The 15,290-nt window shown below is 46.3% G+C and overlaps 2 protein-coding genes across 3 annotated transcripts in view; both read right to left on the bottom strand.

Annotated features, from left to right (window-relative positions):
- The window catches only part of LOC137349258 (zinc finger protein 16-like), an 824,782-nt gene that overhangs the window by 806,647 nt on the left and 2,845 nt on the right, over nt 1–15,290 (bottom strand). The window lies entirely within an intron of this gene.
- Nucleotides 2,262–15,214, bottom strand: LOC137349243 (zinc finger protein 271-like). 2 transcript variants are annotated; one of them, XM_068014739.1, is made up of 3 exons: nt 14,362–15,214; nt 6,165–6,238; nt 2,262–6,080 (listed from the first exon to the last, which is right to left on the bottom strand). In XM_068014739.1, the coding sequence occupies exons 1-3, from the start codon at nt 15,054–15,056 to the stop codon at nt 4,723–4,725; spliced, it is 2,127 nt and encodes a 708-aa protein (XP_067870840.1). In that variant the 5' UTR covers nt 15,057–15,214; the 3' UTR covers nt 2,262–4,722. The 2 variants fall into 2 exon arrangements, with proteins under 2 accessions (XP_067870840.1, XP_067870839.1); XM_068014738.1 differs by lacking the exon at nt 14,362–15,214 and adding an exon at nt 7,705–8,032 and having other exon boundaries at nt 2,262–6,373.

Raw genomic sequence — 15,290 nt, 5'->3', positions numbered from 1 at the left:
CCACATACTGCTTCAAAAAACTATCCTGGACACACTTAAATTCTTCCCCATCTGATCCCTTCGCACTAAGGCAGTCCCAGTCAATACGAAGGAAGTTAAAATCACCTACTATTACAACCATATAATTTCTGCACCTATCTGTGATTTCCCTACATATATGCTCCTCCACTTCCCTCTGACTATTGGGGGGCCTATAGTATAATCCCATTAAAGTGATCACCCCCTTCTTATTTCTAAGTTCTACCCATATGGCCTCGCTGGACATTCCCCCCGGGATATCCTCTCTGAGTACTGCCATGATGTCCTCCCTAATCAATAACGCAACTCCCCCTCCTCTCTTACCTCCACCTCTGTCACGCCGGAAGCATCAGTACCCCGAAACATTGAGCTGTCGGTCCTACCCATCCCTCAACCAGGTTTCCGTAATAGCTATAATACCACAATCCCATGTCCGGATCCATGCTCTGAGTTCATCTGCCTTACCTTCTAGCATTAAAGTAAATGCACTTTAACCTACCAGACCATCCATGCTCCGTCCTGCCCCTGCTCGGCCTGCCTACTGGACGTGCTTGCTTTAACCTCTACATTTCCCTCAAATATCTCATCGGAGAGACTACTACTTTGGGTCCCACCCCCTTGCAAGACTAGTTTAAACCCTCCCGAGTAGTACTAGCAAACCTCCCCGCAGGATATTGGTCCCCTTCCAGTTTAGATGCAACCCGTTCCTCTTGTACAGGCCACCTCTGCACCAGAAGAGGTCCCAATGGTCCAAGTAGATGAAGCCCTCCCGCCTACACCAGCTCTTCAGCAACGCATTCATTTGCCTTATCCTCCTATTCCAAGTCTCACTAGCACGTGGCACAGGTTTACTGATGATAGAGTGAGGTGGGAAAGTAAGCAGTGAGGAGGACACAAACAGACTGCGGAGGGATATAGACAAGTTGGGTGAGTGGGCAAGAACATGGCAGATGGAATATAATGTGAAGTCATCCACTTTGATAGGAAAAAATAAATAAATCAGTTTTTTTTTAAATGAATGGTGACAGACTGAGAAATGTTTGCATTCAGAGGGACCAACCTGGTAAAGGAATCTCAGAAAGTTAACATGCAGGTACAGCAAGCTAATAGGAGGGTTGATGGTATGTTAGCTTCTGTTACAAAGGGATTGGGGTGTGAAGATAAAGAAGTCTTACGACAATTAAACAGGACATTGGTGAGGCCCCACCTGGAGTACTGCGTGCAGCTTTGGTCTCTTTACCGAAGCAGGGACATACTGGCCCTTGAGGGAATGCAACAAAAGCTCACTAATCTGGGTTCTGGGATGAGGAGATTGTTCTATTTATTCACAGAATGTGGGTATTGCTGGAAAGGCCAGTATTTATTGCCCATCCCTAATTGTCCTCGAGATGGTGGTTTTGAGCCACCTCCTTGAATATAACTGACTGTCTTGCTCGGCCATTTCATATGGTAGTTAAGAGTCAACCACATTTCTGTGGGTTTGGAGTCACAAATAGGCCAGATCGGGTAAGGACAGCAGATTTCCTTCCCTAAAGGTAATTAGTAAATCAGGTAGTTTTTAGTTTGATTGAGTTTAAATCCCTGAACTGCTGTGGTGGGATTTGAATTCATGACTCTACATTGTTAGTCCAGGCCTCTGGATTACTAGTTCAGTTACATAACCACTGTGCTACAGCACCCCCCACTGTGCTCCATCTCCTCCTATGAGGAGAGATTGAGTAGACTAGGTCTATATTCCCTGGGGTTTAGAAGAATGAGAGGTGATCTGACTGAAACGTAATAAATTCTAAAGGGACTTGACAGGGTAGATGCTGAGAAAATGTTTCCCCTGTCTGGGGAATCTAGAACACGGGGTCACAGTCTCAGGATAAGGGATCAGCCATTTAGGACTGAAATGAGGAGAAATGTCTTCACTGAAAGGGTTGAGAATCTTTGGAATTGTCTTCCCCAGGGAGCAGTGAATGCTCAATCGTTGAGTATATTTAAGACAGAGATTGATAGATTTTTGGGTACTGAGTGAATTAAGGGATATGGGGATAGTGCGGGAAGGTGGAGTTGAGGCAGAAGATCAGCCAAGATCTTGGTGAATGGCAGAACAGGCTCGAAGGGCCAAATGGCCTCCTCCAGCTCCTATTTCTTATGTTCATTAAACCTCAGTCTGGTTCCTCTCAAGCTGCTGAGTGAGTGAATTAAATCTTTCTTGACAAATCACCAAGATACCAGATTACAAGTCATGGCCAAAACATCATTTATTGGTTACAAATCACAACTTAGTTAAATCTGGGCACACAGACACTTTATAGACATGTATAAAGACATTTAGATGTAATCAGAGTTATCCAGCAGTTCACCACTAATCGGGAGAGTATTTCACAAAACAAGTAACAAATGCAGGGGTGAGAGTGGCCAAAGATCAAAAGGTCTGAAAATTAGTGGCCGAAGACTAAAAAGTATGATTTTCTTTGACAAAGAATCATGTAATTATAGCACTGTTACTGAAGCAAACTGGTTGAGTAATGGTAATTTTGCATCTGTAATGAATAAAATTACACTGTACTCAGAATACAATTTCATGAGACTTACCTGACAGCTGATAATTAGTTTTACAGAGCTTCATGTTCTCAATGTCCTGCTTCTGCCTATTTATAGCTTGTTCATGTAAAAGGTGTTCTGTGAAGATGTGTCAACTTTAATGGAAAGTAATATATATAAACATACCAGATGGCACGTTCTGGTACCTTGGTAAATGATGTGGACAAATCAGTGGATATATAAATTAATAAAAAGTAAACATTTATGAGACATTGACAATCCAGAAACTTGAACATAAGTGGGGTAATTTTTCATGTTTTGTGCGATGACATAATCACCTGAACGAAGCAGAAAGTAAAACCAGGTAGGGAGGATTGTATACCAGTTATACAGCCTGTCCAATTTACTGTCCATTAACTGAAATGGACAGGAATATCACATACATTCTGTTAGGAGCATGTGATACTCCCGACCTAATTTTCTTTTGGACAATTATTTACGTCCAAGAACAAATGAGAAAAATAACCTGATTAACTTTAGCAAATGTGGTGCCTCCGAATAGAATGTTTGTTTCTAAATATCATGACTCATGGTAGAATTTATAATTTAAAATAATTAGTCACATTATAAAGATTATAAACTAAAATAATCTTGTTTGCAGTGCAGATCTCATTATAATCTTAATGAAAACTAATTAAAAATGTGGTTTTCCTCTTCAAATGCAATGTAAAAATTGTCCCAGATCTTGCTCGTGACAGTGGGAAAGTAATGAGACTAGTGTTGTATCTCTAGGAAACAAATCCTGCACTCCGGGTCCCACTACCTGGTGGGACGTCCTGCCCCATGTGCCCAAAGATCTGCGGGTCGAGAATCGGCCTGTTCAACGATCTGAAGACCCATGGCAGAAACTCATGACTTTGACTAGAAGTCATCCTCGAATCGAGGGACAGCCGACGACAACCTCTACAGAAACAAGTTTGAGGTTCTGTTGCATCATCCCCAAATCAGACTCTAAAGTTTGGTAATGGCCCTGTGACAATGCAGCAGGTCCAATGGACAGCTGTATATCCCAACAGTGATGAACACTTCTGGCTCCTGTTCTACTGCATCAATTGGTCCAGTGACAGCTGCATTTAACAGCAAGGTGAGCTGAAAATCATAACTATTGTGTTGGTTTGGAGAAAGGCAGCACTCTGTATATACATATTCATAAATGTACAGAGTATTGTGCCATCAGCCTCAGAAACCCAGTGACCATTTATAGTGACTGCAGAGAGCTCACAGGATAGTTGCACTGTAGCCAATACACAGCACTTGTGGTGCAGGACAGCCTTTTCCAGATAATCTTAAGCAATGTCAAACCACACATTGAAGAAAGATGGCCAGAGTTATACTCCTTGCCTTCCATCACTATGGTATAAAAGACAGCTTCACACTGACTCCAGGTTTACAGTGTGACTGGGGCAGTAGACAGTGAAAGTGGAGATGAACAATGAATGGAATTCAGCCATACACCTGAGCAAACTGATAAGTGGAAATTCCAGATCACTTCAGTTGCTGCAAAGCACAGGACATATTAAGTTTATACAGTTCATGCTCACTGCAGGATATTCACATTCAGTAACCAGTTTGTGCAGAGTTTTCAGAAATTATTTCAGACACACACTGCTGTGTAAATGGAAGCAAGTTACAAATTCCTATTGACAGACCAATGTTTATGCTGCAGACCAGCGACTTGCCAGCTCCTGATCCTGCACCATTAATTTTAAACCATGTCAAATGAGCTGTGTCAGTTCTCAGGTGGTCTCTGCTAAGATATCCCATGAAGATAAAAACAAACATTGGGAATTGGTCTGTGTTTACACACACCTCCTTTTTTGCCATTTACAGAAGACTGACACACTGAAGTTGTGAAGGAGGATGCAGTTCCACACACTTGATTTCCTGGGTGAAGCTCATCTCCACCAAGGTGGAAGAATGTAAAAAATAAAGACTAATTAAAAACAGGTAGAAAGACCACAGGGTAGCTTTGTGTTGAACAGTCAGTTCCCATTTTTTTTTTTTTTTAAGGCCGCTCTTTTGGTCAAGGTCGGAAAGGGAGAAGCCATTGGTGGATTTCCAAAACCCCAAAGTCGGAAATCTGTTATATAGTGGAAATTTCTCATCCCTGAGTTACTTGTGAACTCGCTGGTGTGTCAGAAGGTTGGATGACTGAGTGAATGCCTTCCCACACTCAGAACAAGTGAATGGCCTCTCCCCAGTGTGAACTCGCTGGTGTGTCAGGAGGTTGGATGAAGTAGTGAATCCCTTCCCACACTCTGAACAGGTGAATGGCCTCTCCCCAGTGTGAACTCGCTGGTGTGTCAACAGGTGGGATGAAGTAGTGAATCCCTTCCCACACTCTGAGCAGGTGAATGGCCTCTCCTCAGTGTGAACTCGCTGGTGTTTCAGCAGGGCGGATGACTGAGCGAATCCCTTCCCACAATCGGAACAGGTGAACGGTCTCTCCTCAGTGTGAATTCGCTGGTGTTTCAGCAGGGCGGATGACTGAGTGAATCCCTTCCCACACTCCGAGCAGGTGAACGGCCTCTCCCCAGTGTGAACCCGCTGGTGTGTTAGAAGGTGGGATGACTGAGTGAATCCCTTCCCACACTCCGAGCAGGTAAACGGCCTCTCCCCAGTGTGAACTCGCTGGTGTGTCAGCAGGTCGGATGAAGTAGTGCATCCCTTCCCACACTGTGAGCAGGTGAACGGCCTCTCCCCAGTGTGAACCCGCTGGTGTTTCAGCAGGTCGGATGAAGTAGTGCATCCCTTCCCACACTGTGAGCAAGTGAATGGCCTCTCCCCAGTGTGAACTCGCTGATGTGTCAGAAGACTGGATAACTGAGTGAATCCCTTCCCACACTCTAAGCAGGTGAACGGCCTCTCCCCGGTGTGAACTCGCTGGTGTGCCAGCAGAGTGGATGAACAGTTGAATCTCTTCCCACATTCTGAGCAGGTGAATGGCCTCTCCCCAGTGTGGATTCGCTGGTGTTTCAGCAGGTCGGATGAAGTAGTGCATCCCTTCCCACACTGTGAGCAAGTGAATGGCCTCTCCCCAGTGTGAACTCGCTGATGTGTCAGAAGACTGGATAACTGAGTGAATCCCTTCCCACACTCTAAGCAGATGAATGGCCTCTCCCCGCTGTGAACCCGCCGGTGTTTCAGCAGGGTGGATGACTGAGTGAATCTCTTCCCACACTCGGAGCAGGTGAACGGCCTCTCCCCAGTGTGAATGCGCTGGTGTTCAGTGAGATCACCTGATCGATTGAATCCAGTCCCGCAGTGAGAACACCTGAATGGTCTCTCATCAGTGTGAACACGTTGATGGATCATCAGTTCAGACACACATTTATAGCAATTCCCACAGTCTGGACATTTAAAAGGTCTCTCATCAGTGTGAACTCGCTGGTGTCTCAGCAGGTCGGATGATTGAGAGAATCCCTTCCCACACTCGGAGCAGGTGAACGGCCTCTCCAGGGTGTGACTGCCTGGATGAGTTTCCAGCTCAATTGGATAATTCAATCCCTTTCCACAGTCCCCATATTTACATGGTTTCTTCCCAGTGTGACTGCGCTTGTGTTTCGACAGGCCAGATGATTGGCTGAAACCTCGTCCACACACAGAACACGTGTACACTTTTTCCCCACTGTGATTGCAGCTTTTTCCTTTCATGTTCAAAATCCAGTGATATTCGGGTTACGATAAATTTGGCGACTCCTTCAGATCCTGATCTGACATTTGCCTAGCATTTCACGGCTGCAAATCCTCCCCTTTCAAAACCCTGTGAAACCGATTTAAAATAGAAATAAAAGAGTGCGTGAGAACCCACAAAAACACAAAGGCAGGTTGTGAAATGGAGCTGAATGAATCTGGTTATTTATGGGGCTGGCACTAGGAAAAATGACCGTGAAAGCTGCTGGATTGATGGACAACCCCAACTGGTTCACTAATGTCCTTCAGGGAAGGGAACCTGACACCCAGTCTGGACCGACACAAGACTTTGCCCTCTGTGGGAGAGAGAGAGGGAGGGGCAGAGAGAAGGATTTTATATGTCCACAACTCGACCAGAACTGTGACAGAACCTCCTAAACACTCAACTACCATCATCTATAAGGACCAGGGTAGCAGGTGTATGTGAATCACCTCCAAGTTCCCCTCCAAGTCACACACCATCCTGACTTGTCTGACATCCAGTACTAGATGAACAGAAATTTCCTCCAATTAAATATTGACAAGTCTGAAGCCATTGCCTTCAATTCCTGTTACAAACTCCACTCCCTCACCACCAACTCAATCCCTCTCCATGGCAACTGTCTGAGGCTAAACCAGACCACTCATAACCTTGGTGTCAGATTTGACCCGAAGATGAGCTTCCAACCGCATATCAGCACCATCACTCAGACCGACTATTTCCACCTCAGTAACATCGTCCGACTTCACCACTGTCTCAGCTCATCTGCCTCTGAAACTTACATCCATGTATTTGTTACCTCTCAACTTGACTATTCTCACACACTCTTGTCCGGCCTCCCACATTCTACCCTCCGTAAACTTGAGATCATCCAAAACTCTGCTGCCTGTGTCCTTACTCGAACCCAATCCTGTTCACCCATCACCACTGTGCTCACTGACCTACACAGACTCCCAATGTTTCTTCCGAAGAAGGGTCACTGACCCGAAACGTTAACTCTGCTTCTCTTTCCACAGATGCTGCCAGACCTGCTGAGTGAATCCAGCATTTCTTGTTTTAATCCACCTACATTACCGGGATAGGGAGACAGAGTTTAGAAACACTCAGCAACACGACTCCAGTAAAAGATCCCAGGAGGAAAAGGGGGAGCAGTGTGTGTACCTGCCCTGATATCCCCCTCCCCAGGCCTGTCAGTCAAACCCCCCACTCCTCCCAGTCCACAGCTCAGCCTATCAGCTTCCTGCACCTTGAGCCAGCCCTGCCCAGGTGTGGCCCAGTCCAAGGGGAGTCTTTGTGGAACCAGGGAGTGGGGGAGGGGGGACCTCCTGCCCTGTGCTGTGTCCCAAATGGTTCCTCCCTCCCTCCCCTCCCCCAGGCCCCTTTATTACTGAGCTCAGTTTCCTTTAAAGTTTTGTCCTTACCAACTCACAAACTGCTCTCCACCGCCATCACTTGCACTAAGCATGCTCCGAAACCTTTAGAGGAGTGCGCTTGCGCACTCAGTACTGGAAGCTCCCGCTGGTGACCTCTGACCTGAGATAAAAAAACAGGAAGTGCTGGAATTACTCCGACAGGTCAGGCAGCATCTGTGGAGAGAGAAACAAAATTAATATTTCAGGTCTGTGACCTTTCATCAGAAATGGCAACGGTTAGAAAAGAATTAGGTTTTAAGCAAGTGAAGGGGGGTGGTGGAGAGAACAAAGGGGAAGGTGTTTGATCAGGCAGAAAATGATTAAATAACACTGACAACGCAATGCGTCCCAGTGATTGACGGCGGCTCCCGACCAATAGCAACAGGGGGCGGGGCACGAGGTCAGGCGCGGCCCCGCTTTCTCCGTGGCGCGAGCCTAGCCCTTCACTTGCTTCGATTGCTTGGAGGACCCCAGCGCCGCACCGGTCCTCCAGTCACGCCCCCTCTCTTTCTATTGGACCAGAGCTGCCGCCAATCACCCGGGGGAGCGGGCGGTGTGAGCTGAGCATGCGCGGTCGGCATGGTCTGAGGCAGAGAGCGCGGTTCCAGCAGGTGAAGGGGAGGCGGGTTAATAAAGCCCGGGGCTCGCAGGCTGCAAACAATCTAAACAGTGAGATCACAACAAACAACAAGATCAACCCCCAGCCGCGGCTTCCACCGCTTCCCTCCGGCCCGAATCTCAACAAAGAGCAGAGACTCCCAAAATCCAGGAGAAGGCAGGGAGCGTCTCTAAATGGAGGAGAACTGGAGAGTGGTCAGGGAGCGTCTCTAAATGGAGGAGAACTGGAGATTGGTCAGGGAGCATCCGGAAATGGAGGGGGAAAGGAGTCTGGGCAGGGAGCATCTGTAAATGGATGGGAAAAGGGGAACCGAGCAGGGAGTGTCTGTGAATGGAGGAGAACTGGAGAGTGGTCAGGGAGCGTCTCGAAATGGTGGAGAACTGGAGATTGGTCAGGGAGCATCCGGAAATGGAGGGGGAAAGGAGTCTGGGCAGGGAGCGTCTCTAAATGGAGACTGGGCAGGGAGCATCTGTAAATGGACGGGAAAAGGGGGACCGAGCAGGGAGTGTCTGTGAATGGAGGAGAAATGGAGAGTGGGCAGGGAGTGTCTCAATGGAGCAGAAATAGGACTGGTCAGGCAGTGTCTGGAAATGGAGAGTTGGCAGTGTGCAGTTGTAAATCGTGGAGAAATGGGGACTGGGCTGGGATCGTCTGCAAATGGAGGAGTCATGGGGACTGGGTGGGTAAGCTTGAGAAGCACACAGTATGAGCCGTAAACCCGTTTAATAACCTCCAGGCGCCTCGTTTGCAGCTGTGGGGTTTTCTCCTGGTAACAGGCCCAGATTAATGGAAGCCAGCTTTCCAGCTGCTTTGAAAGAACTGAGGATTAATAAACTGTAACGTCAAAGCCCAAAACTTTGAAGGAAACTTAGTTCAGTTATAAAGACTTAGCTTGGACTGTGCCATACCTGGGCAGGGTTGCCTCAAGGTGCAGGAAGCTTCAAGCTGTTGAGCTGTTGCCTGGGAGAGTGGGGTGGGGGGGCGTTGAGTAACAGGCCTGGGGTGGGGGATATCAAGTCAGGCACAATCACTGCTCCCCTTTTTCTCCTGGGATGTTTTATTGGAGTTGTGTTTGTGAGTGTTTCAAAACTCTGTCTCCCTATCCTGGTAATGTCGGTGGATTGTAGGTTGCAGTGTTAGACTATATTGCCTCTCCTCAGAGGCATGCGTGACCATCCTGTGCCAGGATGCAGGAGGAAAGAATGTTGTGAATTTCTATCCTGAGCTGACAGTGATGACTTTTGTAAACTCCTTTTACAGGGTATTCGAAAGGAAGGATTTGCAGACAGGAAACTGAAACCCAACATCAGATCAAGATCTGACGGAGTCACTCGATTCATCAGGACCTGAATATCACCTGGCTTTGAATGTGGAAGGAGAAATGTTTGTCTGTTCTGTCTGTGAGAAAAGATTTCAAACATCAGTGTGACTGGAAAAGCACCGAGACACACACACACCCGAATGAGAGTGTTCCAGTGACTGACTGGGGAAAGAGCTTTAACTAGTTACACAGCCTGAAAAAACATCACACCATTCACAGCCGGGAGAAACTGTACACGTGTTCTGTGTTTGGTGAGGTTTCAACTGATCATCCAAGCTGGAGAGAGACAAGGACACCCACACCACAGAGAAACCATGGAAATGTGGGGACTGTGGGAAGGGATTCAATTATCTATCCCGGCTGGAAATTCATCGATGCACTCACACTGGGGAGAGGCTGTTCATCTGCTCCGTGTGTGGGAATGTTCATCCAGCCTCTGTATACACCAGCGGATCGACAGTGTGGAGTGACTGTTTAAATGTTCTGACAGTGAGAAGAGCTTTAAAAGTACAAGGGATCTACAGACACACCAACGCACTCACATTGGGGAGAGGCCATTCACCTGCTCTGTGTGTGGGGAGAGATTCACTCTCTCATCCACCCTGCCGAGACACCAGCGAGTTCACACTCGGGAGAGACTGTTCTCCTGCTCTGTTTGTGGGAAGGGATTTACTCGGTCCTCCCACTTCAATGAACACCAACTTGTGCACATCGATAACAGACCTTTTCAATGTTCTGACTAAGAAGAGATTTAAAAGTGCAAGTAATTTACTGACACACCGGTGAGTTCAGACTAGGGAAGAGGCCGTTCACCTGCTTCATTTATGGGAAGGGATCACTCAGTCATCCGACCCACTGAGACACCAGCGAGTTCACATATAACTGCAGAGGGTGGATTCTGCTGTTGATCACATCCAGAACTGAATCATGACTGGAAGCCTGTTTCCAGTGGGGTTCCACAGGGCCCTGTACCAGGTCCCTTGCTTTTTGTGATACAGTAAAAGCTTTGTTATCCAGCATGAGGAGAGGTGCGGGTAATCAAATTCCAGTTAATCAAGAGTCATGCTACCAAGGCAATACAATGTAATAGTTTTAATTTTAATAGAAATAATTACATGCAAAGAACAAGATGTACAATACGGAAATCTTAAGGCAGTAATGATACATAGAATTCTTGAACAGTAAACGTAATGTATAAATTACACTAAAACACTAGATGTAGAAGGTGATGGGACAAAATCTGTACTGAGCCTAGGGCAAACCCTGGAAGCTTTCTTGAAAAGATTTCAGCTATCGGTTTGCCTACTTGCCTCATGTCTTTTTTACATGAAAGTAGAGTGTGAAATACATAGCTGCATAAACTCTTGTGCAGAATAACAAGTCTGCCTTTCAGCAAATTTGATTAATGTATCAAATGCTGATGCAGCATTCCCCCAAGTTATTTTCTGTTCCTCACTAAAATCTTCTGCCGAGTCTTCTTCAGTTTCCTTAGACTTCTCAGGATACCGGACACTGTTATTTACACATCAATAACAACCTCCTTGTCAGCTTCAACCCAATCTTCTACATCATTTTCACTAAGCTGCTTGATTGGGTTTGTAGAAGGAACATCCCTCAGCATGTCAAGAATCACTAACTACAGTACAGTAATGCCCAGAACAATCGGCTGCACTCGGGGAAAATGCAGCATTGGGAGAAAAGCCTCGGAGGTTTTCAGAAATTCCAGATAATAGAACTTTTGGGTTGGTAAATTGCTGGATAATAAAGCTTTTACTGTGTATATCAATTCTTTAGACTTAAATGTAGGGGGATATGATTAAGAGGTTTGCAGATGAGGCAAAAAGTGACCGTGTAATTGACAGTGAGGAAGAAAGATGTAGACTGCAAGAAAATATCAATGGACTGGTCAGGTGGACAGAAAATGGCAAATGGAATTCAAAAGCAAGAAGATACACAATAAATGGTAGGATACTGAGCAGTGTAGAGGAATACAGGGACCTTGGACTGCATGACCACAAATTCCTGAAGGTGGCTGGACAGGTAGATAAAATGGTTAAGAAGGCATACATGCTGCTTGTAATAAAAACAAGAAATGCTGGAACGACTCAATAGGTCTGGCAGCATCTTTCCAGCATCCGCAGTATTTTGCTTTTATTTTAGTGTTTAATTCACTGCCACTTCTCTTCCAGGAATGCCTACCTTGAAGAAGTTCTGCTCTTCTCTCCGAAGGGATTTTCGTTTGTCTCTTTTACCTTGTTCACCTTCATTGCTTTCTATTTCCCTCCTGGTGTTTGATAAAGTTTCTACCAAAACTCATTTTCACAGCCACATCTCCTTCCTCAGTGACACCACAGATGCTTCCAGACCTGCTGAGTGGTTCCAGCATTTCTTGTTTTTATTTCAGATTTCCAGCATCCGCAGTATTTTGCTTTTATATACATGCTGCTTGTTTGTATTGGCTGAGGCACAGGATATAAGAGCTGGGAGGTTATACTGGAACTGTATAAAACACTGGTGAGGCTACAGCTGGAGTACTGTGTGCAGTTCTGTTCACTGCATTCCAGGAAGAATGTGATTGTATTAGAGAGGGTACAGAGGAGATTTACAAGGATGTTGCCAGGATTGGAGAATTTTAGCTGTGAGAAAAGATTGGTTAGGCTAGGGTTGTTTTCTTTGGAACAGAGGAGGTTGAGGTGTATAAAATTATGAGGAGCTGAGATAGAGTGGATAGGAAGAGAGGTCAGTAACCAGGCGAGCCTCTTTAAACAGCGTTCAACTCACACGCAGCTTCCACAGTGCGGACTGCGACACCGACCACTCCCCGGTGTGCAGCAAGGTTAGACTCAAACCAAAGAAGCTGCATCACTCCAAGCAGAAGGGCCGCCTGCACATCAACACTAACAGAATTTCCTATCCACAGCTGTTACATAAGTTTCTAAATTCACTTGAAAAAGCTCTTCAAAACACTCCGACAGGGGATGCAGAGACCAAGTGGGCCCACGTCAGAGACGCCATCTATGACTCAGCAATGACCACCTTTGGCAATCGTGTGAAGCGGAATGCAGACTGGTTTCAATCTCACATTGAAGAGCTGGAACCTGTCATAGCCGCTAAGCGCATTGCACTGCTGAACTACAAGAAAGCCCCCAGCGAGTTAACATCTGTAGCACTTAAAGCAGCCAAAAGCGCTGCACAAAGAACAGCCAGGCGCTGCACAAATGACTACTGGCAACACCTATGCAGTCATATTCAGCTGGCCTCTAACACCAGAGGAATGTATGATGGCATTAAGAGAGCTTTTGGGCCAACCATGAGGAAGATCGCCCCCCTCAAATCTAAATCAGGGGACACAATCACTGACCAACGCAAGTAAATGGACCGCTGGGTGGAGCAATACCTAGAACTGTACTCCAGGGAAAATGTTGTCACTGAGATTGCCCTCAATGTAGCCCAGACTCTGCCAGTCATGGATGAGCTGGACGAATAGCCGACAAAATCAGAACTCAGCGATGCCATTGATTCTGTAGCCAGCGGAAAAGCCCCGGTTGTGGATGTACCATTGTTGAATATATTTAAGGCTGGGATAGATAGATTTTCGTCTCTCAGGGAATCAAGTGATGTGGACAGTGGGCAGGAAAGTGGAATTGAAACCCAAGATCAGCCATGATCACACTGAATGGTGGAGCAGGCTCAATGGGCCATATGGTCTACTTCTGCTCCTATTTCTTGTGTTCTTGTATATACATGTTCATACATGTACAGAGTATTGTGCCATCAGCCTGAGAAACCCAGTGGCCATTTATAGTGACTGCAGAGAGCTCACAGGATAGTTTCACTGTAACCAATGCACAGCACTTGTGGTGCAGGACAGTCTTTTCCAGATAATCTTAAGCAAGATTGAAGAAAGATGGCCAGAGTTATACTCCTTGTCTTCCATCACTATGGTGTAAAAGACAGCTTCATACTGACTCCAAGTTTACAGTGTGACTGGGGCAGTAGACAGTGAAAGTGGAGATGAACAATGAATGGAATTCAGCCACACACCTGAGCAAACCGATAAGTGGAAATTCCAGATCACTTCAGTTGCTGCAAAGCACAGGACATATTCAGTTTATACAGTTCATGCTCACTGCAGGATATTCACATTCAGTAACCAGTTTGTGCAGAGTTTTCAGAAATTATTTCAGACACACACTGCTGTGTAAATGGAAGCAAGTTTCAAATTCCTATTGACAGACCAATGTTTTTGCTGCAGACCAGCGACTTGCCAGCTACTGATCCTGCACCATTAATTTTAAACCATGTCAAATGAGCTGTGTCAGTTCTCAGGTGGTCTCTGCTAAGATATCCCATGAATGCAAAAACAAACATTGGGAATTGGTCTGTGTTTACACACACCTCCTTTTTGGCCATTTACAGAAGACTGACACACTGAAGTTGTGAAGGAGTATGCAGTTCCACCCACTTGCTTTCCTGGTTGAAGTTCATTTTCACCAAGGTGGAAGACTATAAAAAAATAAAGACGACTTAAAAACAGGTAAAAAGACCTCGGAACATCTTTGTGGTTGGCCGGCTTTAAAAAATAAATCGGAACTGTCAGTGAACCGACAGTTGAAATTTTTTTCAGAGCCAGTCTTTTGGTCAAGGGGGGAAGCCAAGAGTGGATTTCCAAAACCCCAATGTTGGAAATATGCTATTTGGCGGAAATTCCTCATCTCTGAGTTACTTGTGAACTCGCTGGTGTGTCAGAAGGTTGGATGAAGTAGTAAATCCCTTCCCACATTGTGAACAGATGAATGGTCTCTCCCCAGTGTGCACTCGGTGGTGCGTCAGCAGGTGGGATGACCGAATGAATCCCTTACCACACTCTGAGCAGGAGAACAGCCTCTCCCCAGTGTGAATTCTTTGGTGTGTCAAAAGTTGGGTTGATGCAGTGAATCCCTTCCCACACTCTGAACATGTGAACGGCCTCGCCCTCGTGTGAACCCGCTGGTGCGTCAGCAGGTGGGATGACCGAGTGAATCTCTTGCCACACTCTGAGCAGGTGAACGGCCTCTCCCCAGTGTGAACTCGCTGGTGTGTCAGCAGGTCGGATGATTGACTGAATCCCTTCCCACATTCCGAGCAGGTGAACGGCTTCTCCCCAGTGTGAACTCGCTGGTGCCTCCGCAGGTAGGATGAAGTAGTGAATCCCTTCCCGCACTCAGAGCAGGTGAACAGCCTCTCCCCAGTGTGAGCTCGCTGGTGTCTCAGCAGGTGGGATGACTGAGTGAATCCCTTGCCACATTCAGAGCAGGTGAACGGCCTCTCCCCAGTGTGAACTCGCTGATGTACAATGAGATCATTTGATCGCTTGAACCCAGTCCCACAGTGAGAACACCTGAATGGTCTCTCATCAGTGTGAACACGTTGATGGGACATCAGTGCAGCCAAACATTTACAGCAATTCCCACAGGCTTGACATTTCAAAGGTCAGTGTGAACCTGATGTGTCAGCAGGTCAGATGATTGAGTGAATCCATTCTCACATTCAGAGCAGGGTGTGACTGCGTGGATGAATTTCCACCTCAACTGGATAATTCAATCCCTTTCCACAGTCCCCATATTTACATGGTTTCTCCCCAATGTGACTGCGCTTGTGTTTCGACAGACCAGA

This window comes from Heterodontus francisci, chromosome 34, assembly GCF_036365525.1.
Source record: "Heterodontus francisci isolate sHetFra1 chromosome 34, sHetFra1.hap1, whole genome shotgun sequence".
Classification (NCBI taxonomy): domain Eukaryota; kingdom Metazoa; phylum Chordata; class Chondrichthyes; order Heterodontiformes; family Heterodontidae; genus Heterodontus; species Heterodontus francisci.
The sequence above is the reverse complement of the archived record's forward strand: the minus strand, read 5'-3'. Positions and strand labels throughout refer to the sequence as shown.

What these genes read in the sequence shown, in the direction of transcription:
- LOC137349243 (XM_068014739.1), bottom strand. Translation starts at nt 15,056, where the DNA reads ATGTCCCATCAACGTGTTCACACTGATGAGAGACCATTCAGGTGTTCT. An exon ending in ACACACCAGCGAGTTCACAA is followed by an intron (nt 6,239 to 14,361) that starts GTAACTCAGAGA and finishes CTGCAATCACAG; the next exon opens with TGGGGAAAAAGTGTACACGT. An exon ending in TGGCCTGTCGAAACACAAGC is followed by an intron (nt 6,081 to 6,164) that starts GCAGTCACACTG and finishes AAACTCATCCAG; the next exon opens with GCAGTCACACCCTGGAGAGG.